The 25575-nt window shown below is 41.7% G+C and overlaps 1 protein-coding gene across 6 annotated transcripts in view; it reads right to left on the bottom strand.

Moving 5' to 3' along the window:
• Window positions 1-25575, bottom strand: part of CSMD2 (CUB and Sushi multiple domains 2) — a 653904-nt gene that overhangs the window by 212438 nt on the left and 415891 nt on the right. For 4 of the 6 annotated variants that reach the window (XM_029572110.1, XM_029572106.1, XM_029572107.1 and 1 more), the window contains exons 10-12: window positions 21786-21907; window positions 17328-17431; window positions 11005-11117 (exon numbers count right to left, since the gene is read on the bottom strand). The exons of 1 other annotated variant lie outside the window; for it this stretch is intronic. In XM_029572110.1, coding sequence (XP_029427970.1) covers window positions 11005-11117; window positions 17328-17431; window positions 21786-21907 — 339 coding nt within the window. Of the gene's footprint in view, window positions 1-11004; window positions 11118-17327; window positions 17432-17898; window positions 17996-21785; window positions 21908-25575 lie in introns of those variants that run through there. One more of the 6 variants, XM_029572109.1, reaches the window with a different exon arrangement.

The raw sequence follows: 25575 nt of genomic DNA, 5'->3' as shown, positions 1-25575 counted from the left end.
TTAAATCTGACAAAATGTATTTCAGCCGATTTGCCAATATTTTGGCATATATCTTTACATCCTGATTAAGGAGGGAAATCGGCCTATAGGATCCCTCCCAGGTTTAGGTAATATCGTTATGGATAGTGTCAGGGATTACTTCCTGTGCTATCATATGATTAAACAATGCTACTAAAGACAGTACCACCTGGGCTTGTAATGATTTATAAACTAGAGAGGTCATGCCATCTGGCCCAGGTGATTTATGCAGTTTAAGATCAGAGATGACTTTCATCACTTCTTGGGTCAATGTAGGTCAGTTTAGGCCCTCTTGCTGTTGGTCCATAATTTTGAGGAGTTGCAATTCTGCAAGAATCCTCTGCTGGTTATCTTCATTCAGAGTCTCCGAGGCGTACAGAGTTGCTCTATCTCAGAGGTGGAGACAGTATATGAGCCATCCGGCCTTTTAATATGGGTAATATATTTAGATGGTTGCTTGGCCTTGGATAGACAGGCCAGGAGGCATCCAGGTTTACTACCATAAAGGAACAGCTTATGTTTAAAAGAGAACATATTCCCCATGGCTTTCCGATGTAAAATGTCATTTAATTCCGCCTGAGTCTGTCGGAATCTATCTCTCCAAACATCGGTTTTATGATGGATCCATTGAGCTTTATAATAAGTCAGTTTTTTCTCTAGTGTCAAAATTTGACGATTCTGCTGCCTCTTTTTTTGTATAGTATATTTAAGAATATCGCCTCTTAATACGGCCTTGGCTGCCTCCCAGAAAAGGACTGGATTATCTTTATGTTGTGTGTTAAACTCCTCGTACTGTCTCCACCTCTGCCCAAGGAATTCCCCAAATTCCAAATCCGCAGTCAACCATTCGGGCATCCTCCACTGAAATAAGGAGGGCATCACTACCACAGAGCCCATAGAGCAAAAGACTGGGCAGTGATCTGATATCACTAGATGTCCAATAACCGCCGTATCTACCAAGGGAAATAGAGATTCAGATATAAGATTATAGTCAATTCTAGATTTGGCCGGGTGTGCCCAGCATAATGGGTATAATCCTTTTCTGTTGGATGCAACACCTGCCAAACATCCAGGAGTTGCAAAGTTTTACAGAGAAAAGAAATTCCCTTCCTGGGTCCCAATGTTTGTGAAGGAGTATTGGAACTTCTGTCTAGCACCAGGTCATTTAAGCAATTAAAATCCCCTGCTAGTATTACTGGAAGAGACCCAAGTTCAGATATTTGAGCAACTAGACTAGTGAAAAAATTATGATTGTATTTATTGGGACCATAGAGGGAGGTGAGTATAACAGGTTTGCCAAAAAGACAACCTTTGATAATTATGATCCAACCCTCTTTGTCCTTCCATTGGGTATCTAATTGGAATTATATGGATTTGTGTATTAAGATGGCAACCCCATTGCGTTTTCGCATGACAGAGGAAAAATATACTTGGATGTACCCTCATTTATTTTTTAATTTAAGATGTTCGCCATCCAACATATGTGTTTCTTGTAAAAACACAATCTCCCCTTTGGCCTTATGACAGTGAGCAAGCACTTTCTCTCTTTTTATGGGGGAGCCCAGACCTGCGACATTCCAGGTCATATAATTTATTTTACAGGGCATAATAGAATATTGTACAGGGCATAATAGAATATTGTGGGACAGGATAATATTGTGGGACATATTATCCTGTCCCACAATATTCTATTATGCCCTGTACAAATGTGAAATTATGATAGCAGTATATACCTGTGAAACTGATAAGATAACTGTAAATAACAGTAGAAATAAAATATAATTGACCTATTCGTGCCCACTTCTGGTAACATCCTGTGCCTGCAAGGCAACTCCATGAACAGACAGCAAGATTACACTTAACACTAGTAACAAACTTTGCCATGTTAGGAGAGTACAAAATCTGTTCCCAACTTTAGGGTGAATTTCTCACCCCCCCCCCCCCCCCCCCCAAACCCTCCATGATCCTGACCCCGAACCCTTTTCTCAGTCCCTTCTCAGCCCTGCTAGAGCTCTCCATGGTGAGAGCTAGAGTCATGAGGATGTGGTCAGGTGATAGTCCCATAGTAGAAGAGGACTCTCCAAAATACAAAAACCTCTTGGGAAATATTGTGTCCCATGGGCCAAACAGAACCAGACTTCAGTAGTGGAGCCCGAAATGCTACACGAAGACAGTCCTTAATAAGACAATAGTCAGCCACTTTCTTATGCAGAGGTTAAATGCCCGCAGCATGTGAAGTCCCCATCTAGTGGCCACGGTGATTAGAGATCCCAAGGGACCAAGATCCTCCAACGTGCCCTATAAAACGAGTCGTCCAATTAAATGTAAAACAGGCTTCTGAATCTGAGGAAGAACAGAAACAAATGTCCTCATCTGCCTACAGCGCCAGCATGCGACATGGCCAAATTCATTCAGCCGATGGTGACAAGGTATCGTGAACATACTTTTGAGCCTCAGGCAAAGTGTCAAAAGCCTGGGATTGACCATTGTTCCAGATGTGAAGTTTAGTGGGATATTGAAGAGCAAATCTCACTTGTTTCGTCACCAGCTGTGTGCACAACGGACCAAATTCTTTACGTTTCACAGCTACCCGTGCCAAGAAATCTTGAAAAATTCTTACCGACTCATTTTTGTATTTCAACGATTGAATTTTGCGTGAGGCTTGCCAGATGCATTGCTGGTCAGCAAAGTTGAGTATGCGAGCTATAACAATCCGAGCCCTCTGAATTTGCGTGGAACTATTGCCCAAACGGTGGGCTCTCTCAATTTTAAGAGAGCCAAAGTGCTCCGAAATGCCTAAAACTTCAGGAAGCCATTGGGAAAGTTGGTCGGCAGATCGTAGTCAGGGATTGATTCCGGCAGCCCTACAAATTGTAGGTTATTTCGGCGTGAGCGGTTTTTCAGCTCGTCCAGTTTTTCATCTTGGCTGTGAATTAGCTGCTCCATTTTATGAATCCTGCGCTCCGCCGCCAAGGCCTCGTCTTCGGCCGCTGACACCCTAAGTTCCAGGGTGTCAATTCGAGGAGGTAATTCTGTGAATGCAGACTACAGGGTAGTTATTTGCTCCGAAATTTAATCAAGTTTGTTCGAAAGCGCTGCAGTAACTGCAGTTATTAGGGCCGTGATGGCCGTTTCATCTGTCAGGCCCACCACAGTCTTTTCTATACCGGCAGCCATTTTGTCCTCGCTAGGCTTTGGTTTTTCATTGTCTTTTCTAGCCAGCTTGGCAGGCATAATAGATGGCGATTTGTTCATGTAAAGGGCAATATAGGCAGTACTCACTGGTAAATTTTTTGGCGCTGAAAGAAGTCAGATGCGCTGAAAGAAGTCAGATGCCTATTTTGATTGAAGATTCAGGGACTGACACCTGGAGCCGGGTTAGACACATCTTTCCCAGATCACCACATCACATGACTCTGGATATACATACTTAGGATCTTCAATCTCTCCTCATAAATCAACTGATAGAGAACCCCCACCATTTTTTGTCTCTGGACCGCCTCCATCTTGTCTCTGTCCCTGTACAAGGGGATTATCACCTCCTTTTTCTTACTAGTTATTCCTCTCTCTATGCAGTCCAGGATTATTCTGGCTTTAGCTATCACCTTGTCACATAAGAACATAAGAAATTGTCATAATGGGTCAGACCAAGGGTCCATCAAGCCCAGCATCCTGTTTCCAACAGTGGCCAATCCAGGCTACAAGTACCTGGCAAATCCCCAAACACGAAGTAGATCCCAGGCTACTGATACCAGTACTAGCAGTGGCAATTCTCTAAGTTAACTTGATAAATAATAGATTCACCATCTTCAGATCGCTAGCCACTATCACCCCGAGGTCCCTCTCTTGCTCTGTGCACAACAGCCCTTCATCCCCCATCACATACAGCTCTTTTGGAATACCACACCCCAGATGCATGACTCTGCACTTCTTGGCACTGAATCCTATCTGCCATATCTTCGACCACTGTTGAAGCCTGCTTAAATCACATCTCATTCTCTCTACTCTTTCTGGCATGTCCACTCTGTTGCAGATCTTGGTATCATCCACAGACAAACTTTACCTTCAATCCCTTCCGCAATGTCGCTCACAAAGATACTGAACAGGATCGGTCCCAACACCGACCCGTGTGGCACTCCGCTTAACACCGCTCTCTCTTCAGAGTTAGTTCCATTCACCATCACGCGCTGTCTTCTGTCCGTCAACCAGTTTGCAATCCAGGTCACCACCTTGATGCTCACTCCTAAGTTTCTCATTTTATTCACAAGACTCCTATGTGGGACCGAATCTAAAGCTTTGCTGAAATCCAGGTAGATCACATTAAGCACTCTTCCTCGATCCAATTCTTTAGTCACCCAATCAAAAAAATCAGATTTGTCTGACAGGATCTTCCCCTGGTGAATCCGTGCTGCCTCTGGTCCAGCAATTCTCCCGACTGTAGATAGTTCACTACCCTTTCCTTCAGCAGCGACTCCATCACTTTACCCACCACCGAGGTGAGGGTAACCGGTCTGTAGTTACCAGCCTCCTCCCTGTTCCCACTCTTGTGACACGGGACCACCACCGCTCTTCTCCAATCACTCGGCACCACTCCCGTTTCCAGGGATCTTTTGAAGAGGTCACACAGCGGACCCGCCAGCTCATCTCTGAGCTCCCTCAGTATCCTGAGATGAACCTCATCAGGCCCCATGGCTTTGTCCACTTTCAGTTTTCCTAGTTCTTCCCATACATTTTCTACTGTACATGGAGTTTTGTCTACTCCACCCCCATCTATGGTCTTGTCAACCAGCGATGGTCCTATTCCAGGGTTTTCTTTAGTGAACACTAAACTGAAGTGTTTGTTTAATATTTCCACCATTTCTGTGTCTCTCTCCACACTTTGTTCCTTGTCACCTTTCAGTCTCACTTTACCACTTCGGACCTTTCTCTTTTCTATGATGTATCTAAAAAATGTTTTGTCACCTCGCTTTACCTCTTTGGCAATTCTTTCTTCCGCCTGACTTTTTGCTTTCTTGATTACTTTCTTTGTCTTCCTCAGTTTCACCTGTCCAGTTTTTGGGATCTTTTATATTTCTCGAACACTGTTCTCTTTGCTTTTATGATGTCAGCCACCTCCCTTGAGAACCAGATCAGTTTCTTATTTCTCTTACTTTTGTTTCCTTTTCTATAATTGCTTCTTTGAGTTTGGCCCACTGTTGTTCCACCTCTCCCATTTTCTCCCAGTCTTTTAGTTCTACCTCCAGGTATTTCCCCATTTTGACAAAGTCTGTATTTTTGAAATGCAAAACTCGGGTCTTTGTGTGCCTTCTCTCTGTCTTATTTGTGATGTGAAACCTTACTGTTTGGTGATCACTGGTGCTGAGGTGGGCACCCACCTGGACATTAGAGACATTTTCCCCATTAGTGAGTGTATTTCTCATTAGTATTATTTCTCATTAGTATTAGTATTAGTATTAATTATTATTATTATTATTATTATTATATATTATATTATAGAAGATAGATTATATTTAGATATATATATATATATAAATATATATATATATAATATATATATAATATATATATATATAATATAATATATAATAATAATAATAATAATTAATACTAATATATATATATATAATAATTATAATAATATAATATATATATATATATATATATATATATATATATATTATATTATTATAATTATTATTATTCTCATTAGTATTAGTATTAGTGAGTGTATTTCTCATTAGTGAATGTATTTCTCACCCCTTGTTTTATGTAAACCGACATGATACGAACTCCGTGAATGCTGGTATAGAAAAATACAAATAAATAAAATAAATAAATAAATAAAATAAAATAGTGAGTACTAGGTCGAGTATAGCTCCCTTCCTCGTGGGTTCCATTAGCATTTGTTTGAAAAGAGCCCCTTGCAGGGCATCCACTATCTCTCTACTTCTGGTAGATTCTGCAGAAGGGACTCTCCAGTCTAAGTCCGGCATATTAAAGTCTCCAACAATCACCACCTTTTCCTTTATTCCCACCTTTTGATGTCGTCAACCAGATCTCTGTCCAGTTCTTCCATTTGCATTGGAGGCCTGTAAACCACTTCAGTACAAAATAGATGCACCATCATCTTTTTTTAGGATGGCCCATAATGCTTCTTCTCTACCCCACATTTCTTGCAGTTCAGTTGCTTGGATATTGTTTTTGACATAAAGAGCTCCTCCTCCCCCTTTTCTATCCTCTCTGTCCTTCCTTAACAAGTTATAGCCCAGGATGGTCGTATCCCAGTCATGAGAATCTGTGAACCAGGTCTCTGTAACAGCAACAATGTCCAAGTCTGCCTCCACCATTAGGACCTGCAGGTCTGGGATTTTATTGCCCAAATTACGAGCATTTGTAGTCATAGCTTTCCAATGTTTCTCCTTGATTTGTTGCACTTCCTAGACACCTTTTCTGCTTTTTTAAGATGATTGATTTTGTTCTTTTCTCCTCCCACATCCTGTATTGCTTGGGTGTGACATGTCCGTTTCACTGGTCTTCTCCTGCCAACCCCATTCTTTAGTTTAAATGTCTGATAATTATGCTCTGAAATTCTCACTTAGCATCCTTCTTCCTGCTAAAGACAAATGTAGACCATCCTTACTATAAAGCCTTTTACTGCACCATACATACCATACCATATATACCAGGTTTCGAGCCAGGAATTGAAATTATTTATATGGCATAGCTTCTCATTTCGCTTTCTATGAACAGGTAATACTTCCATACATGCAATAGTATTTGCAGTGTGTCTTCTCTTTCCTAGATTATGGAAATCTTTATGTACTTCATGGATATCATTTCTATTGAGTTCATTGGTCCCCAGATAGATGATAACACTGATACCAAAGTTCCTACTTTCATTTTTAATGACTTGGACTATCTGGTTTGCATTTCTACTAGCTGAGCATCCTGGAATGCATTTAATTGTTGTGTCACCATCAAAATGTGCTCCCAAATTGGTTCCTCTGATGATCGAGTCTCCCAGCAGAAGTAGCTTTCTTTTATGACATTTGATTCTGTTGCAGGACTTCCGGGTGCATTGGTGACTTCTTTTAGTAATCACGTCAATATCTGTTGGTGGAGTTTCTTCATTGTCCAATGCAGAAAAAGCATTATATAGGGGTAACAGTGGGAAGAGCGGGCATCTTTTCATCACAGGCCTTATAGGGGTAACAGTGGGAAGAGCGGGCGTCTTTTCATCACAGGCCTTATAGGGGTAACAGTGGGAACAGCGGGCGTCGTTTCATCACAGGCCTTATAGGGGTAACAGTGGGGAGAGCGGGCGTCTTTTCATCACAGGCCTTATAGGGGTAACAGTGGGGAGAGCGGGCGTCTTTTCATCACAGGCCTTATAGGGGTAACAGTGGGAAGAGCGGGCGTCTTTTCATCACAGGCCTTATAGGGGTAACAGTGGGGAGAGCGGGCGTCTTTTCATCACAGGCCTTATAGGGGTAACAGTGGGGAGAGCGGGCGTCTTTTCTTCACAGGCCTTATTCTGCCAGAGCCCCCTGTTATCCAGTTGTTCCTGGGTTTCTGCAACCTCTGTGGGAGATAAGTGTGAGATACTGGATGGTTCAGGGAAGGGGAGGTTAATTGAAACCTGGACAATTTCTCCCTTAGACGAAGCAGCTCCATTTTAACTGCAGACAACTGAAGGCAAAAGGGACAGACTTTGATTCTGCAAATGATAGGCCTTGGGACAGAGGCACCACAATTGCTGCATTGAATGAAAGGCATTTTGTTAAATTATCACTGATTCCTTTCATCAAATAAACAAGGTAAGGTAAAATTTAGGCTCTAGCAAGGATTTTTATTAAGTATTCATGTTAGCTAATAAAGATTAATAGGTAGAATTTGAATCCAATTTTACAAGCAATATGACAGTTTAAGTTATTATTATCTGAGCTACTATGTAATGGCAGAAGATGTAATGGAAGCTAATTAATTAGAAGTGGAAAGAAGTCCATGTAAGAAAAGTAAACCCAGGGGTGGGTGGGTAGGTAGAGGGGTAGGGAGGGAGGGAACTACAGTTGAGATTACTAAACGGTTAGATTATGTATTCTTAAACTTATCTGATGTAGAACTCAGGTAAAATGCCTCTGGTCATTCTCCCATCCAGGTCAGCACGGACTTAGAAATTCTGCCCCCAAACCAGATAGCTCCACTTGTGCCATAGTTTCAACCCTCACTCAACTATCTAGTAGAAACCAGTTCTCTGGGTACCCCAGTGAATCACAGATTTGGACTTTAAAATACTAACTAGCAAATATATTTTCCACCTAGCCAGCAAGCCCAAAAGTCAAGCAGCAACCAAGAGAGAAGACAGCAAGAAAAAACGTCTCTAAATTGGAGCTATTTTTTTTCCTTTAGCTTAAATCACACATACAGCTTGCAACAAATCAGAAAACTAAAACCTCGACTGAAAAAGCACCAAACCTGCCACACACAAGAACAGAACATTCAGAATACAGGGCTCTTGTTCATGCTCCTCTATGAATGCAGTCTGCATGGTCCAGTGCAAAAAACATAAAAAAGGATGCTACATTAATGAAACAAGCCAAAAATGAAGGACACAGATATAAAATAACTCATTACAGAGAAGAACAGTGTGACACCTCAGTAGGTGAACATTTCTAAAAGGAAGAGCACTCCTTAATGACTTCACAATAAAGGGAATTTTAGGAATACACCAAAATGCAAAACATTTTAAATTAAGAAGCGATCAAACACTTTGAAACAAACATAAAAAGAGTTAACAAGGAGATTTGCTTTCTTACCCACTAACAGAAATAGCAGTAAAGGTTTATAGTCATTATCAGTCCTTCCCTGCTGTAATGGCACAAGCAAGCAGTAGGGATGTGCGTTCGTTTCATTCGTTTTGGTGGTACCCGCATACGTCGCAGACTTTATAGTACACGTGTAAAAATGGAGGGTATGCGTGTATCTTCAATAATGAGTTAGGTGCATATGTTTTTACCTGTGTACTAAAAAGTGTACGAGGTATATGGGTACCGTCAAAATATATGTACCAAATGCATATCCCTTGCAGGCAGCCTAAGACCTAGCTGACTCTGAAACCTGATGAAGGGAGGAGAGCTTGAGAAAGCTCATCACAGATATATTGAGTTAGTCACCTACAACTTGTTTGCTAGCCCTTTTAAGAGAAGGACAATAGAGTTTTGTTTTCCTAGGACTTTTTAATAAACTGCTGAGATTTTAACTTCCCCACTACAAGCTGTGTTTGTGCCCCCATGCCTGCTTTCAGGAGATAAGCCAGTGCTGTCTCTATTTTGTTTTTAATGTATTTTTCCTTCAGTCTCTTCCACCTCTCTATATCTCATCTTTTTATTTACTGAAATGAAAATGTGTAAATATTTACTCCCATTACAATGAGCCAGTTTTGCTTTTGCCCCTGGGCTGAGCTGCAGGAATCCCTCTTTTCTAAGATAATTTTGAACTACTGTACAAATCCATAGATGCAATGAGGCAAAACCAGGCCAGGCTCAGCCTGTTCCTTTTCACATGGAGCTGGCAGCTAATGCTTCTCACAATGAAGATCATGTGAACATAAGAAGTGCCGTGCTGGGTCGAGCAATGGGTCCATCGAGCCCAGCATCCTGTCTCCCACACTGGTCAGATCAGGTCCACGGGAAGTGCCCATGGATCCATTCACTGTTCGATCCCACCTTCCAGCAGTAAGAGATGGCAATCTGCACATCTGCCTGGCTAGCAGTTGTTAGTGTACCTTGCCCATACCTCTGTTAAATCCAGCTGTACCACCAGCTTAAATCGAGCATTGCCTTTCTTAAATTTGTTTTAAATCTGCCACCAGTTAGCTTCATGACAAGTCCCCTCCTTCTACTACTGAAAGAGTAAATAACCGTTCCACCCCACTCAAGCTGTCAGAGGCCTCTAACATAGCGCCTCGCACTTCTCTCTTTTCCAAGCTGAAGAGCCCTGACCTTTTCCACCTTTTCTTGGTAAGAGGTAAGGCTTCACCTTTTGTGCCACCCTTCTCTCTGCCTTTTCCAGGTCGGCTACACCTTTTTTGAGATGGGCACGAACTTTGCATGCGTCGCTCCTCCCATAATTCCAGAGTCTTCGGGGACTTTTGTGCAGAGGCAGCACTGGACAGCAGGGTAAAGCTTCAAGGCTGACAGATTTATTTGGACTCTGGAGGAACCCCAAAAAATCCACCTCCCCCCCAAACAATTCTGTTCTTACCATACTCACCAAACCTAAAAAAGGCAAGAGAGGAATGGCTCCTGAGCTCTTGTGGAAAAAGAATAAGTTCAGAAATGAAAGTATGAGCGTGGCTAATCTGCCCACAGGGCTGGGAGGACACGGAGTGAGCGATTCACGGCAGAACTCCTTTCATATTGCAGGAATTACGCCACGCTCGGCTTTTTATTTTGCCTGCTATCATGGAGTTTATTAAGTGTCTGTCGATCGCTGGTCATTCAAAGTCCCAGGTCCTCTCTGAAAACTCAAACTCCCACTGCCTGTGTCTGAATGCATCTGCCTGTAATTAGGAAACAAAGTTTGCTAACAGCGTGTGCAACCTTTTGTGCACGGCTCCAGAACACGGCTTGCACAGACATTCTGGCAGTAGTAGGTGAAAATGTTATACAGCTGGTGATATCTTCCTTTCATGTACAAAATTACTTCCAGAAATGATTACTTGAGCCACTGCGAATGTCCCTGTTTACAGTAACCTTAGCCTGCAGGGGCAACTGGCTGTGTCCGGCTACTTCTAGTACAGAATTTCACAATGAGAGCAGTTATTGTCATGAGGAGGAAGCAGAGTCCATGAAATCAGTGAAGTCCATGCCCTGCATTTCCACCCATCAGATTACTTGAAGCAGCACTAAACCTGATTTCCAATCTACGTAATGTTTAGAAGAGCCCTAGGATGGTAAGGAGTCAGGAGGAGGAGATGTGACTTACCTTCGTACGAAGCCTTGAATCCCTGGGAGCTGCTGGTGCTGTCAGTGTGGAAGAGAAGCCACATCTGGTGATTGTTGCTGACAATCAGATCTGGAACACTGGTGCCTGTCAGACTGTCAAAGGAAAGTTTACAGCAAGTCTATTCCCCAAGCAATTTCAGCAGCAACATTATCCAGACTGGGACTACAATGGCATCATCAGAGAGAGAAATAAACATGCTTAACTGCGAGATTTCACAATGGGTTTGAGAAATGCTTTTGATAGCAGATAGTTACTGTCCATGGAGTCTCCATGTCATGCCTGCCTGATATCTTATTAGATGAGCTCAGGCAGGTTAAAGGAGATGGGCAGAGGCAAAGTCAGCTCCCTGAGCTGCTGATGCACCTCAGCCTTGTTCTAGAGAAGCGGATAAGGGAGAACATGGCATTTCTATGCCACTTCATCCTGTGGCTCTTCATTAAGAAGGCAGTGTTTGTGATTTGGGAAGGATGGCTTGGGTTAGGTTTGAATTGTGGCCTGCAACTGAATGCAGTGCTAGAAGTGGTAACTATACTTCGGGATTTATTGGTGCAATGGCAATTATGCCATGTTATGCCAAATGTGCTGAATGGAAATGTCTTTACCCTTGCACCAGCCTGCTAATCCATCCAATCTGCCATCTCCTAAAATTGTATTCATGAACAATTCAACAGAAATGTCATCTTGATGTATTACAAATAGATTGTAATATATTTATATGCTGTCACATCTGCTTCTTTTTCAATAAAATGATTGCTTTATGCCTCGAAAGCTTATGGGATTTTAAAATAATCTTCATTGCATGTGTAACAGGATGATATGCCTTATCCTCCTTGCTTCTCCATCAGCAAAACGAGGACTCACAGGAAAGCAAGCCAACATAAGAGAAGAGGAATAAGCAGCGTGTGATCGTACTTGGCAAAGACAATAGAAACCACTGAATCTTTACCACTATAACATAGGACTGAAAGGTGAATGATTCTTTAACTTATGGGAGTCATTGTAGAGTCCTGAAGGATAGTTTGATGCAAACATCGTCCATCAATTTCTCAATTACAGGCGCTCATTTCTCAGTAGTCTTGCCCAGGCAGCTCACTGGAGCATAAGTGATGCCTCAGGGAGGCGATAGATTACTCTTCTACACTGGGCAAAGAGTTTGAGGCTGCACGCTCTCCCGTCACACTATGACTGCAATGCTTTTTAGGATTCACTTCTTGCAGCCTCACTGCTTTATCTTTCCGGTAATACCATCTTTTGCTCATTTGAATTCTGACCTGAAGAAGAGAATATCAGCTCTTGAAAGCTTGTCAAAAACTGTCCCATAAATAGGTACCACCTTGTATATTTTTATTATTTTTATTTGTTAACTTTTATCTCTGTGCATTCAAGTGACCTAACAGGGCAGCCAAAATAATTTACCCTTAATACCTTTACAAAGATATCGACTAGGCCTACTCTCCCAACAATGGTCAGGATTAGGAGATTGAAAAAGTTTCACAAACATTCAGAAACAGGGCATATATTGTAATGTGTACCCAATTCCCCATTCAAAAAAGATCTTTGTGGTCTCGCATCAACCAGGCAGGGCTGTTAATCTAATCAGGTCACTAGAATGGCTGAATAACTTGTTTCAGAGAATAAGATGGTCCACCTAGGACCAAAGAATCTACTTTACAGGACACACACATGTGCATCTGCATGGATCTGAACAAAGAACACTCTTATCAGAGTCCACAGGACCTGAAAATTTGGTGTGGATAGAACATCTAACACAAAAGTTATTAGTGGGACACATGCACACAACAATCTTGTAAGCCATTTTTCCCTTTGGAAAGTAAGTTAAAAATGTCTTCCTTCAATAGATCAGTGTCTCCTCACTAAGGACCATGTCATGGGTACACTCTACTATGGTATGGTACACATAGGTACACTCTACTATGGCATGGTACACATAGGCATACTGTACTATGGCATGGTACACATAGGCATACTGTACTATGGCATGGTACACAAATACACTCTACTATGGCATGGTTCACATAGGCATACTGTACTATGGCATGGTACACATAAATACACTCTACTATGGCATGGTTCACGTAGGCATACTGTAGTATGGCATGGTACACATAGGTACACTCTACTATGGCATGGTACACGTAGGCATACTGTACTATGGCATGGTACATGTAGGCATGATTTACTATGGTATGGTACATATAGGCATACTGTACTATGGCATGGTACACGTAGGCATGATTTACTATGGTATGGTACATACAGGCTTACTGTACTATGGCATGGCACACATAGGTGCACTCTACTATGGCATAGTTGACGTAGACATACTGCACTATGGCATGGTTCATAGACATACTGTGGTATGGCATGGTAGACACAGGCATACTGTACTATGACATGGTACACATAGGCATACTGTACTAATGCATGGTACATGTAGGCATGATTTACTATGGTATGGTACATACAGGCTTACTGTACTATGGCATGGTACACATAGGCATGATTTACTATGGTATGGTACATACGGGCTTACTGTACTATGGCATGGCACACATAGGTACACTCTACTATGGCATGGTAGACGTAGACATACTGCACTATGGCATGGTTCATAGACATACTGTGGTATGGCATGGTAGACACAGGCATACTGTACTATGACATGGTACATATAGGTACACTACTATGGCATGGTACACGTAGGCATACTGTACTAATGCATGGTACATGTAGGCATGATTTACTATGGTATGGTACATACAGGCATACTGTACTATGGCATGGTACACATAGGCATGATTTACTATGGTATGGTACATACAGGCTTACTGTACTATGGCATGGTACACATAGGTACACTCTACTATGGCATGGTTCACGTAGACATACTGCACTATGGCATGGTTCATAGACATACTGCAGTATGGCATGGTAGATACAGGCATAGTGTACTATGACATGGTACACATAGGTACACTACTATGGCATGGTTCATATAGGTATACTGTACTATGGTAAGGTAAACATAGGAATACTGTACTATAGCATAATAAACAGGTATACTGTACTATGGCAGGGTACATATAGGTATACTCTACTATGACATGGAACACACAGGCATAATCTACTATGGCATAGTACACTTAGGCATACTGTATTATAGCACATTACACATAGGCATACTGTACTATGGAACGGTACACATAGGAATAATATACTATGGTATGGTACACATAGGTATATTGCACTGTGGCTTGGTACATATTGGTAAATTGTAGTATGGCATGTACACATCGGTATACTGTACTATGGTGAAGTACACATAGGTATACTATTCTATGGCATATTACAATATGGCAAAGTATGCATAGGCATACTGTATTATGGCATGGTACACTTAGGTATACTCTACTAGGATACGGTACACATAGGCATACTGTAATATGGCATGGTACACATAGGCATACTGTACTATGGCACGGGTAACACAGGCATAATATACTATGGCATGGTACAGATAGATATAGTGTGGTATGACATGGTACACAGATATACTACACTATGGCATGGAACACATAGATATAGGGGGTAATTTTCAAAAGGAGTTACGCGCATAAATGTAACTACTATTGTAGCAATTTTCAAACGCTATTTACTCACGTAAAGTGCATTTATGTGAGTAAATTCTATGGACAATTCAATGGCATATATTGTAGCAATTTTCAAAAACCCACTTACTCGAGTAAAGTGCATTTACTCGAATAAAGCCCAGTTTTACTCAAGTAAATGCTTTTAAAAATCAGGCCCATAGTGTGGTATGACATGGTACACATAGATATACTATACTATGGCATGGTACACATAGATAGACTGTACTATGGCATGGTACACATAGATATAGTGTGGTATGGCATGGTACACATAGATATAGTGTGGTATGGCATGGTATGCATAGATATACTATACTATGGCATGGTATAGATAGACATAGTGTGGTAAAGCATGGTATGCATAGATATATTATATTATGGTATAGATAGACATAGTGTGGTATGGCATGGTATGCATAGATATACTATACTATGGCATGGTATAGATAGACATAGTGTGGTATGGCATGGTATGTATAGATATACTATACTAGGGCATGGTATAGATAGATATAGTGTGGTATGGCATGGTATGCTTAGATATACTATACTATGGCAATGTACACATAGATATAGTGTGGTATGGCATGGTATGCATAGATATATTATACTATGGCAATGTACACAGATATAGTGTGGTATGGCATGGTATGCATATATATACTATATTATGGCATGGTATGCATATATATAATATATTATGGCATGGTATAGATAGATATAGTGTGGTATGGTATGCATAGATATACTATACTATGGCATGGTATAGAAAGATATATTTTATTCAACTTTATTCAACATATACTTGCTCCCACTCTGCCAGCTCCTCCTCAAGCTAAATCTAATCCATTATTTATACGCTGATGATGTTCAGATTCTGATTCCAATTATGGATTCACTTCACAAAACACTGGACTACTGGAACTCCTGCCTACAAGCCATCAACAACCTGCTGACAAGTCTCAATTTGATTCTCAATCAAAACAAGACAGAGTACCTACTCATTACCCAAGATGGAAACCACCCACTACCCAATACAAACCTAGCCTCCCAACCAATCCTATCCCCCCAAGTCAGAAACGTGGGAGTCATCCTAGATAACCAAATGAACTACAGATCATTCATCAACAACACAGTAAAGGATGGATTTTACAAACTACAAGTCTTAAAAAGATTGAGACCCCTCCTTCATTTTCAAGATTTCCGATCAGTTTTACAAGCAATCATTCTCACTAAAATTGACTATTGCAATTCACTGCTACTCGGCCTGCCCGCTAACTCCATAAAACCTTTACAGATGTTGCAAAACGCTACAGCAAGGATCCTAACCAAAACAAACAAAAGAGACCATAGAACACCCATCTTAAAGAACTTACATTGGCTCCCCATCAAATTCAGAATTCTTTTCAAAGCCCTCTCATCAATCCGCAAAGCAATACATAACATCGCCCCACTCGAGCTCACGATCCCACTTCAACCTCGCACCTCCGCCAGACCGGTGAGACAAGCATACAGAGATAATCTACAGGCCCCCACCGATCAAGACAGCATTAAGTAATAGAGCCTTCTCCACGGCCGGTCCCAAACTTTGGAACTCTCTCCCATCAGACCTCAGACTGATACAATGCCCAACCACATGTAAAAAAAGACTCAAGACCTGGTTGTTCTACCAAGCTTTCCCATAACCTCAGTATCTTATTAGATCTCCAAACAATGATCCCTCTCAGTGGTAACCCCCCCAAGAGAACGTGCTATCTATTTATCTCTATGCAGTCAAATCTAAAAAACCCTGTCCTACTCTTAACAACTGATCATAACCCCAGTGTACATTAAGCTCCTTAACTATTTTATTTTATGTTGTTATTCCCAGTTATTTGTATCCAAGTTTGAATCATCCTGTTTTTTGTAAGACAACTTCTTGTCATGGTTATTGTTTTGAATGTAAACTGACTTGATTAGTAATTCTGTTACTGGAAAATCGGTATATAAAAATTCTAAATAAATAAATAAATATATTGTGGTATGGAATGGTACACATATATAGCGTGGTATGGCATGGTATGCATAGATATACTATACTAGCATGGTATAGATAGATATAGTGTGGTATGGCATGGTATGCATAGATATACTATACTAGCATGGTATAGATAGATATAGTGTGGTATGGCATGGTATGCATAGATATACTATACCTTGGCATTGTACATAAGGATATAGTGTGGTATGGCATGGTATGCATAGATATACCATACTACGGCATGGTATAGATAGACATAGTGTGTTATGGCATGGTATGTATAGATATACTATACTATGGCATTGTACATATAGATATAGTGTGGTATGGCATGGTATGTTTAGATATACCATACTATGGCATGGTATAGATAGACAGTGTGGTATGGCATGGTATGTATAGATATACTATACTATGGCATTGTACATCTAGATATAGTGTGGTACGGCATGGTATGCATAGATATACCATACTATGGCATGGTATAGATAGACATAGTGTGGTATGGCATGGTATGTATAGATATATTATACTATGGCATGGTATAGATAGAGTATACTTTGGCAATGTACACATAGACATTGAGTGTGGCAGCGACAGAAATTACTTACACGTAAAGCACAGTTTTCTGGTCTCCAGCCTGCCCGCCTTCTCCAATGGTGAGTGTATCATAGCCTCTTTCTAGATCAAATTCCTCCAAAGAGAGTTTAATCACCTGTGGGGGAGGCAGAGAATGAAGTCAGGCACGCAGTGGCGTCAGGCTTCTCTCATTTCTACTTTTTATTAGCACCGGATGCTGGGCTCCACCGTCAGAATAAACAGCTGAGGAAGCCCTCACAGTCTTTCCAAGAGAAACCCAGCAGCAGACAGGGACCATCTTACACTGTAACATGGATTCTCTTACTCCTGATTGACTGCACTATTGCTCTCAGCTGAAAAGAAATAGAGACTTAAAATGTCTTCATTAGTCACCAGGGGGGGAACCGCTGGCATCACCCTCCAATCGTTACCTGACTGACTGGGGGCTCCCACTTCACGGGACAAGGTGGCCTTAAAGCTCTTGACTGTAAACAGCATTTCCATTTTATTTTCTACTTTCAGAACTGAAGAAACCTGAAGACTGTGTATTTTGTCCCATTGGATGCAGAGCCTCGGGGCAATGCTTCACCTCTATCCTCTCACCTGCTTGCTGGCTGCACTCAGACACAATCAGCTTTATCTCATCCTCCTGCGTCAGTCACCCCTCGTTATTTATTTACTCTTTGCAGTGCTCGGGCAGAGTAGGTGTTTCTTGAAGCCGTTTCCCTCAGTTACTGGAGCTTGAGGAAAGCTCACAAGTGACTTTTCTGTGTTTATGCCCAGCAAGACAGCGCTGGGAACTCGTTAGCTCACCTTCCAGGAAGACGTGAAAGCTTGGCTGCTTATCCACGTCTTCCCCTACCTCCCCAAACCCTTTCCTGACTGTTTGTACCCATATTAAGAGGTACCACACTGGGTCAGAGCAAGGTCCATCAGACCCAGCATTCATCCCCGCCAATGGCCAATCCAGATCCCAAAAATGAAGTCTATTTCTTGCAGCTGATTCCTGGGGATAGGCGATGGCTTTTCCTCCAGCAATGCCAGGGTGCTCCTAAAGCTTGCTCAGGAGCCCAGGGAAAAACAATGCTTTCTACACTTTGTTTTAGGATTATTTGAAACTATCCTGCTTACTCAAGCCACCTTTTTCACTACCTCTCTCTTTTCCAAGCAGAAGGGCTCTGAGCTGTCTGAGGGACTCATGCCATCTACTTTTATCATTTTGTTTAGTTTCTTTTTTTGGCTTGCTGGCCTCTTTGGGTGGACGGGAAGCCCTCTCTGTGACTCTTCCACCAGCGTGGACGGTGATCTCGTGACATGCTGAGCTTGTGAAGAGCACAAACGGCAGGTGTCCGTGCCACCCTCAGACAAGGCATCTCCTATAGAGAGTCTGATGGGCTGCTCCTCCTGCGTCAGGTGTGAGGATTGCCGGCCGCTCGCCTCTCACTTCCTACCAGCGCAATGTCGCTGGCGCCTGATTCACTGCCAGTGCTGCGTGACTCCTGGGGGATGGCAGGTGGCTCTCATTTATAGCGTACAAAGATATCAGTCTCTGTTTTGGCTACAGCTGGCCTTCATGTGAAGAAGCCTGGCCGTTAGTGACAGTCATGTCAGAAGAGCTTCTCCTCCATCACGCCCATTGTGCCACGCTCAGACTGTGAAAGGTATTTCATATCAAATGGAAAGATAAAGTGATGGCCTGAAATTATGGCTTGCGTTACTGAAAGGAGAGAGACGGGGTAGACAGATGTACAGTAAGAGGAGTGCTCACCAGAAAGGGTATTATCAATGCTTTTATAATCGTGGCCCATCAGCGGCTGCACTGGGTTCTGAGTTTAGGAACGGAGCCTTGCGGGGGGGGCTTACAGCACCTTCAGCTCTGCATTTTTAATCCCCTCCCATCTACCCCACCAGTGCAGCAATCACCCTTTAGGCTAAGGGGCTGTTCGCCAGGCAGTGAATGTCCCTAGGACTCCTCTGGACAGGCTGTGAGTGATGCCACCACTGCAGCCTTCACCTGGGGAGCAGAAGTGACTACAAAAGCCTGTAAGAACACAAATATTATCTACTGATCTTAAGTACAGTTAATTAGAAAAATGTAAAAAAAGGAGCTCCAGGAGATTACTACTTTCTACTCCTCTCCCCCCACTGCTACTGTTAATGAAAGACTAAAAGCCAGGGCTTCCAGTAACAAACATGACTGCATTCAGTCAGCGACATGCTGCTATTTGCTTTCTGACCCGGATGAAAGCTTTTCAGCTTTTTCTGCTATATTAACAGATTAATTTCACTCTGTTTAATACCAGGACCACCTGGTTTCCTATCTTTTATTAGCAATGCTTGTGCCATGGCTGACCAGGCTCCTCCCGCTGCGCTCAGAGTCACGAAGGCTGTGTCTGTCTGCAGGGAAAAAGCGAGTCAGGCGTCAGTCGGCAGGGGCTGGGGCAGGAGCACCAAGGAGGAAAGAAAAACAGGGTGACAAGTTTCCAGGGGATCAGAGGGGACACCTGGCAGGGTCTCTGTAAGCAAAACAAATGTGCAAGGCGAGGCTGGGGAATGTCAGCACTTTATCTACATCATGGAAGCCTTCTCAGAGAGATGGAGCTTTAACCTGCCTGTGCTGCTCAGAGGGCCAGGGGCCTGGAAGCTTCTACAGCGATTGACAGATAGACAGAGATCTGTAATTAATATTGGCAGTAAGTTCTTAAGCTTGATGGTGGGAAAGCAGACCCCTCCTTCCGTACATGAGCTCTGGAAATCATCTTTGCAGGGCTCTGATGGGGTGCAAAATCTGTCCCTTCTTTCTACCCTGTCAGCACACAGTCTCAGGGCAACCCTAGATCAGGCGGTGCAGCTCAAGCACCTTGTGAAACCTACCACATATCTGCACCCTATCCAGGGCAAGGCAGAAATCCATCTCCCCCTGTCCCCCCTGAGGGAGCAGAATTACCATGGAGAGGGAATGAGGAAGCCTAGTGCTGTCATTAGGTAACCTGCCCTTCTCTACGCTTGCAGTGTAAATCTCAGCTGACCTGAAACTAGCCAACACTCAAACCCATGTGCATACTGGTCTGGATGTATAGAAATATGTACACTTAAATATACACACTTGAATGTATGCATGCCAGAGGAATCTATACAATCAACAAGTATTAATAATGTCATTGTCATTCCCCGCACGATTTTCTGGTTGACAGATGAAAGCCAGCATGGCTGAAATGCTTTGCTGAGCTGTTTCATTTATTTGCTTACATTTAATAACCCACTTTAAATCGTACAAACTGCAAAGCAGAACGCAACGCCAAAATAACATTTAACCCCATAACTAATATCCCACCCACTCCACTCTGTCCTTCCCCCATCCGTGTAAATCTCATGTATACAAATCAAAATATCAGAAATACAATCGCAGTATAATAAACCTAACCCACCCCGCCACCCCACTCTTAAACAAGATTTCTTATACCACCCCTCCCTCATCAATAAAGCCCCTTGATTATCTTGTCCCGCTCTCATAACAATTGCCCAACGACCATCTCTATCTACCCCACCCCATCCCAATCAAATCAAGCAGAACAATCGACTACCCCATAATATTTCTATATGATTAATTAGCCAAATCCCTTTCCAAAAGCATAGTCAACTCACGCACCCAAAACACATCCTAGAGAATATGAAAATCTAACTCAGGCGTACCACACTAAATCTCCCATTTCTGTGTTATCCTAACTGGGATATGAACGTTTTTCATTACATATACTTCTAATTGTGATCACTCTCTCGCTTTCCTTTAAAGGAATAAGGTACCTTAATCTCTACAAATGGTACAAAATGGTAAGTAGCAAAAAAAAAAACCCCAACCTGTGAGCCAACATAAGTTTTAAAGCTTTTCAGTCAATCCCACAAACACAGAATGGGCGATGCCCCTATTGATAACAACGTTTCTTGGTGCACGGTGCTAGCAGTCTAACTCAGGCCATGCCCTGCAGTACTGCGGCATCTACCCCAGTTACTTCTCTACTCTGTTACAAGCTCTGCTCAGGAGTGTTAACCCACTCCAATCAAGATTCCCCTATGTCCCGTATTATCTATTGTACAAATACTGTTGCCATAGTTTACAGTACATGTGTTGTGGTAAAATGTGTCTTAACCTGGCCAGGGGTCACTGGATCCCTGAGAAACAATGGCTTCTGGTTAATGGGCATCCCTGACATGTTTGCCTGTCACATGACCCCTGTAGTCATTTTAAAGTTCTCAACCACCATCACCCTTCACAGTCTTGAGGCTGGAAGAATCATATTTGGGCACACACAGAACATTCTTGCCAGTTCTGATTTTTGCAAGGGCATACTGCCAGCCAAGGGCAAACCTGCAAAACGTGCACCATGATGCTAGCAAGAAACAAGAGCCACCATATTGCAGAGGGTCAGCCTTCGCCGACAGACATCATAAACAAATCACAGTAATTACCAACAGAGATTCCAGGGACTTACCTTAGCAGGGTTCAAGGCTGTAATCACCCATACACAATGCGCATTGTTATCGTATTGGACTGGGAAGTTGGGGGAGGTAATGACTCCCATGGGGCCACGCAGATGAGTATCACACATCCTAGCTGCAGACAAAAAACACAATGTGGTTTCATTACCCTGAATACACTATTTTCTTACGAGCAAGACAAACAAGATGGCTTGTCAAAAACGCCATCATCTCAACCTCACAATGAGACTCCAGAGCTCAACCTGCCTTTGGGGAATTGGGTGTGGAATGGGGAGCATTTCTGAGAATGTAACCCTTGCGGTTCTGGCTTTTAATTCCTACCTAAATTTGGCTTCTAGAGCCTTCCTCCAGCACTTTCATAGGTCACTGGTATCCACATACTGTACAACACAGCGGACCTCTACCCAGCATTCTCTAAAATCTTATGTAGATGATACGTGACGTCAACTACCTTTGCAGCAGACAGGCACCAAGCAATCCTCAAGATCACCAGCCACTCAGCCATCTACATTCCTACTGATTGAATTGCCAACTGCAATAGTAGATGGTGGGCCCTCCTGGGATCACTTCCTGTCAGAGTAATGGGATGTTTTCTTTCCAGGAGACCCTGCTCTTCCAGAGCTGTACAGGGGCTACTGGACTGGAGGTGGGACTGCACTGCTATGTCCATGAAGGCCTCTTCTATGTACCTCTGTCTGCTTTGCACCAGGTGTACACAGACAACCTCTCAGCAACAAGTAGATGACCATACATGTGGTACTCAGGGCAAGAGACTAGAATGCCCCATCCAGCTGCTGCACTGCTCTCTGCATCTTAATGTCCTTGAGTTGCTAAAGTTATGTAACTTGACTACCTTTATTTGTATATAATTTCCAGCTTGTTGAATTATATCATTGCTGTTACATATCTTAGCCTTCCCCTTAGCTTCATTAATCTGTTCCATGTAAGCCGATATGATGTGAAAACGAATACCGGTATATAAAAACGTGTAATAAATAAATAAATAAAGTTGTGTAAGGAGTGAAGATAATTAATCTAATTTAAAATACCCTAAAAAATTTAAGGGCCTTTATTTTAATCTGTTTGTCAATGACCTGCAACAGGACTACAGTTAATCAATTGCTAGGGTCAGAGTTAATTACTCACTAGCTGATTTTAATCCTTAATTGACTCTTATTGTGAACATTTTCCTTCCTAACTTAAAATTTCTGTATCAGTCTGTGAAACTGTGTGACTGGGAGCAGAAAAATCAAACACTACTGAATACCACACAAGGAAACAGCTTTATTCCCTTCACTTCACATAAAATTGACCCTCAGAAAATAAAGCTTTAACTTTCTAAAACACAGAGAAAATAAAACATTTATCCTTCTATTTAATTTCCCTAAAACTCAGAGAAAATAAAAATTTAACCCTATAATTCCCCTAATATACAAAGAAAATAAAACCTTTAATTCTTTATCTGATTCCCTTAACACACACACAAACAAGAAGAAAAGTCTAAATAAAACTGAAACCCTCTATATATTTCCTGTAACACACAGAGTAACTGATATCCTCTATATAATTCCCCTAACACACAAAGAGTAACTGTAACCCTCTATATAATTCCTGTAACATATACACAAAGTAACTGTAACCCTCTATATAATTCCCCTAACACACACAGAGTAACTGTAATCCTCTATATAATACCCCTAACACACACAGAATAACTGTAATCCTCTATATAATTCCCCTCATGAGTAACTGTTACCCTCTATATAATTCCCCTAACACACACAGAGTAACTGTAACTCTCTATATAATTCCTGTAACATATACACACAGTAACTGTAACCCTCTATATAATACCCCAACACACACAGAGTAACTGTAATCCTCTATATAATTCTTGTAACATATACACACAGTAACCCTCTATATCATACCCCAATACACACACAGTAACTGTTACCCTCTATATAATTCCCCTAACACACAAAGAGTAACTGTTACCCTCTATACAATTCCCCTCACACAGAGAATAACTGTTACCCTCTATATAATTTCCGTAACACAGAGAGAGTGACTGTATCCCTCTATATAATTCCTGTAACATATACACACAGTAACTGTTACCCTCTATACAATTCCCCTCACGAGTGACTGTTACCCTCTATATAATTCCCCTAACACAGAGAGAGTAACAGTTACCCTCTATATAATTCCCCTAATACAGAGAGAGTAACTGTATCCCTCTATATAATTCCTGTAACATATACACACAGTAACTGTAACCCTCTATATAATACCCCTAACACACACAGAGTAACTGTAATCCTCTATATAATTCCTGTAGCATATACACACAGTAACTGTAATCCTCTATATAATTCCCCTAATACACAAAGAATAAATGTATCCCCCTAAATAATTCCCCTAACACAGAGAGAGAAACTGTAACCCTCTATATAATACCCCAATACACACACAGTAACTGTTACCCTCTATATAATTCCCCTAACACAGAAAGAGTAACTGTATCCCTCTATATAATTCCTGTAACATATATACACAGTAAATGTAATCCTCTATATAATACCCCTTACATACACAGAGCAACTGTAATCCTCTATATAATACCCCTAACATACACAGAGCAACTGTATCCCTCTATATAATTCCTGTAACATACACACACAGTAACTGTAACCCTCTATATAATACCCCTAACATACACAGAGCAACTGTAATCCTCTATATAATACCCCTAACATACACAGAGCAACTGTAATCCTCTATATAATTCCTGTAACATACACACACAGTAACTGTAACCCTCTGTATAATACCCCTAATACACACAGAGTAACTGTAACCCTCTATATAATACCCCTAACACACACACAGTAACTGTAACCCTCTGTATAATACCCCTAATACACAAAGAGTAAATGTATCCCTCTAAAAAATTCCCCTAACACAGAGAAACTGTAACCCTCTATATAATACCCCAATACACGCACAGTAACTGCTACCCTCTATATAATTCCCCTAACACAGAGAGAGTAACTGTATCCCTCTGTATAATTCCCCTAACAGACACAGAGTAACTGAATCTCTCTATATAATTCCTGTAACATATACACACAGTAACTGTAACCCTCTATATAATACCCCAATTCACACACAGTAACTGTTACCCTCTATATAATTCCCCTAACACACAAAGAGTAACTATATCCCTCTATATAATTCCCCTAACACAGAGAGAGTAACTGTTACCCTCTATATAATTCCCCTAACACAGAGAGAGTAACTGTATCCCTCTATATAATTCCTGTAACATATACACACAGTAACTGTAACCCTCTATATAATACCCCTAACACACACAGAGTAACTGTAATCCTCTATATAATTCCTGTAATATATACACACAGTAACTGTAACTCTCTATATAAAGCAAATGTTGCTTACCTGTAACAGGTGTTCTCACAGGACAGCAGGATGTTAGTCCTCACATGTGGGTGACATCACAGGATGGAGCCCAATCACGGAACACTTTTGTCAAAGTTTCTAGAACTTTGACTGGCACCTACTGGGCATGCCCAGCATGGCACTAAACCTGCAGCCAGCAGGGGTCCCCCTTCAGTCTTGTTTAAAGCTACAGGACGTGCCGAAAAATAAAATAAGAAAATATAACGAACCCAACACTGCGGGGCGGCGGCAGGGTTTCATGAGGACTAACATCCTGCTGTCCTGTAAGAACACTTGTTACAGGTAAGCAACATTTGCTTT

This window comes from Rhinatrema bivittatum, chromosome 11, assembly GCF_901001135.1.
Source record: "Rhinatrema bivittatum chromosome 11, aRhiBiv1.1, whole genome shotgun sequence".
Taxonomy (NCBI): Eukaryota; Metazoa; Chordata; class Amphibia; order Gymnophiona; family Rhinatrematidae; genus Rhinatrema; species Rhinatrema bivittatum.
The sequence above is the reverse complement of the archived record's forward strand: the minus strand, read 5'-3'. Positions and strand labels throughout refer to the sequence as shown.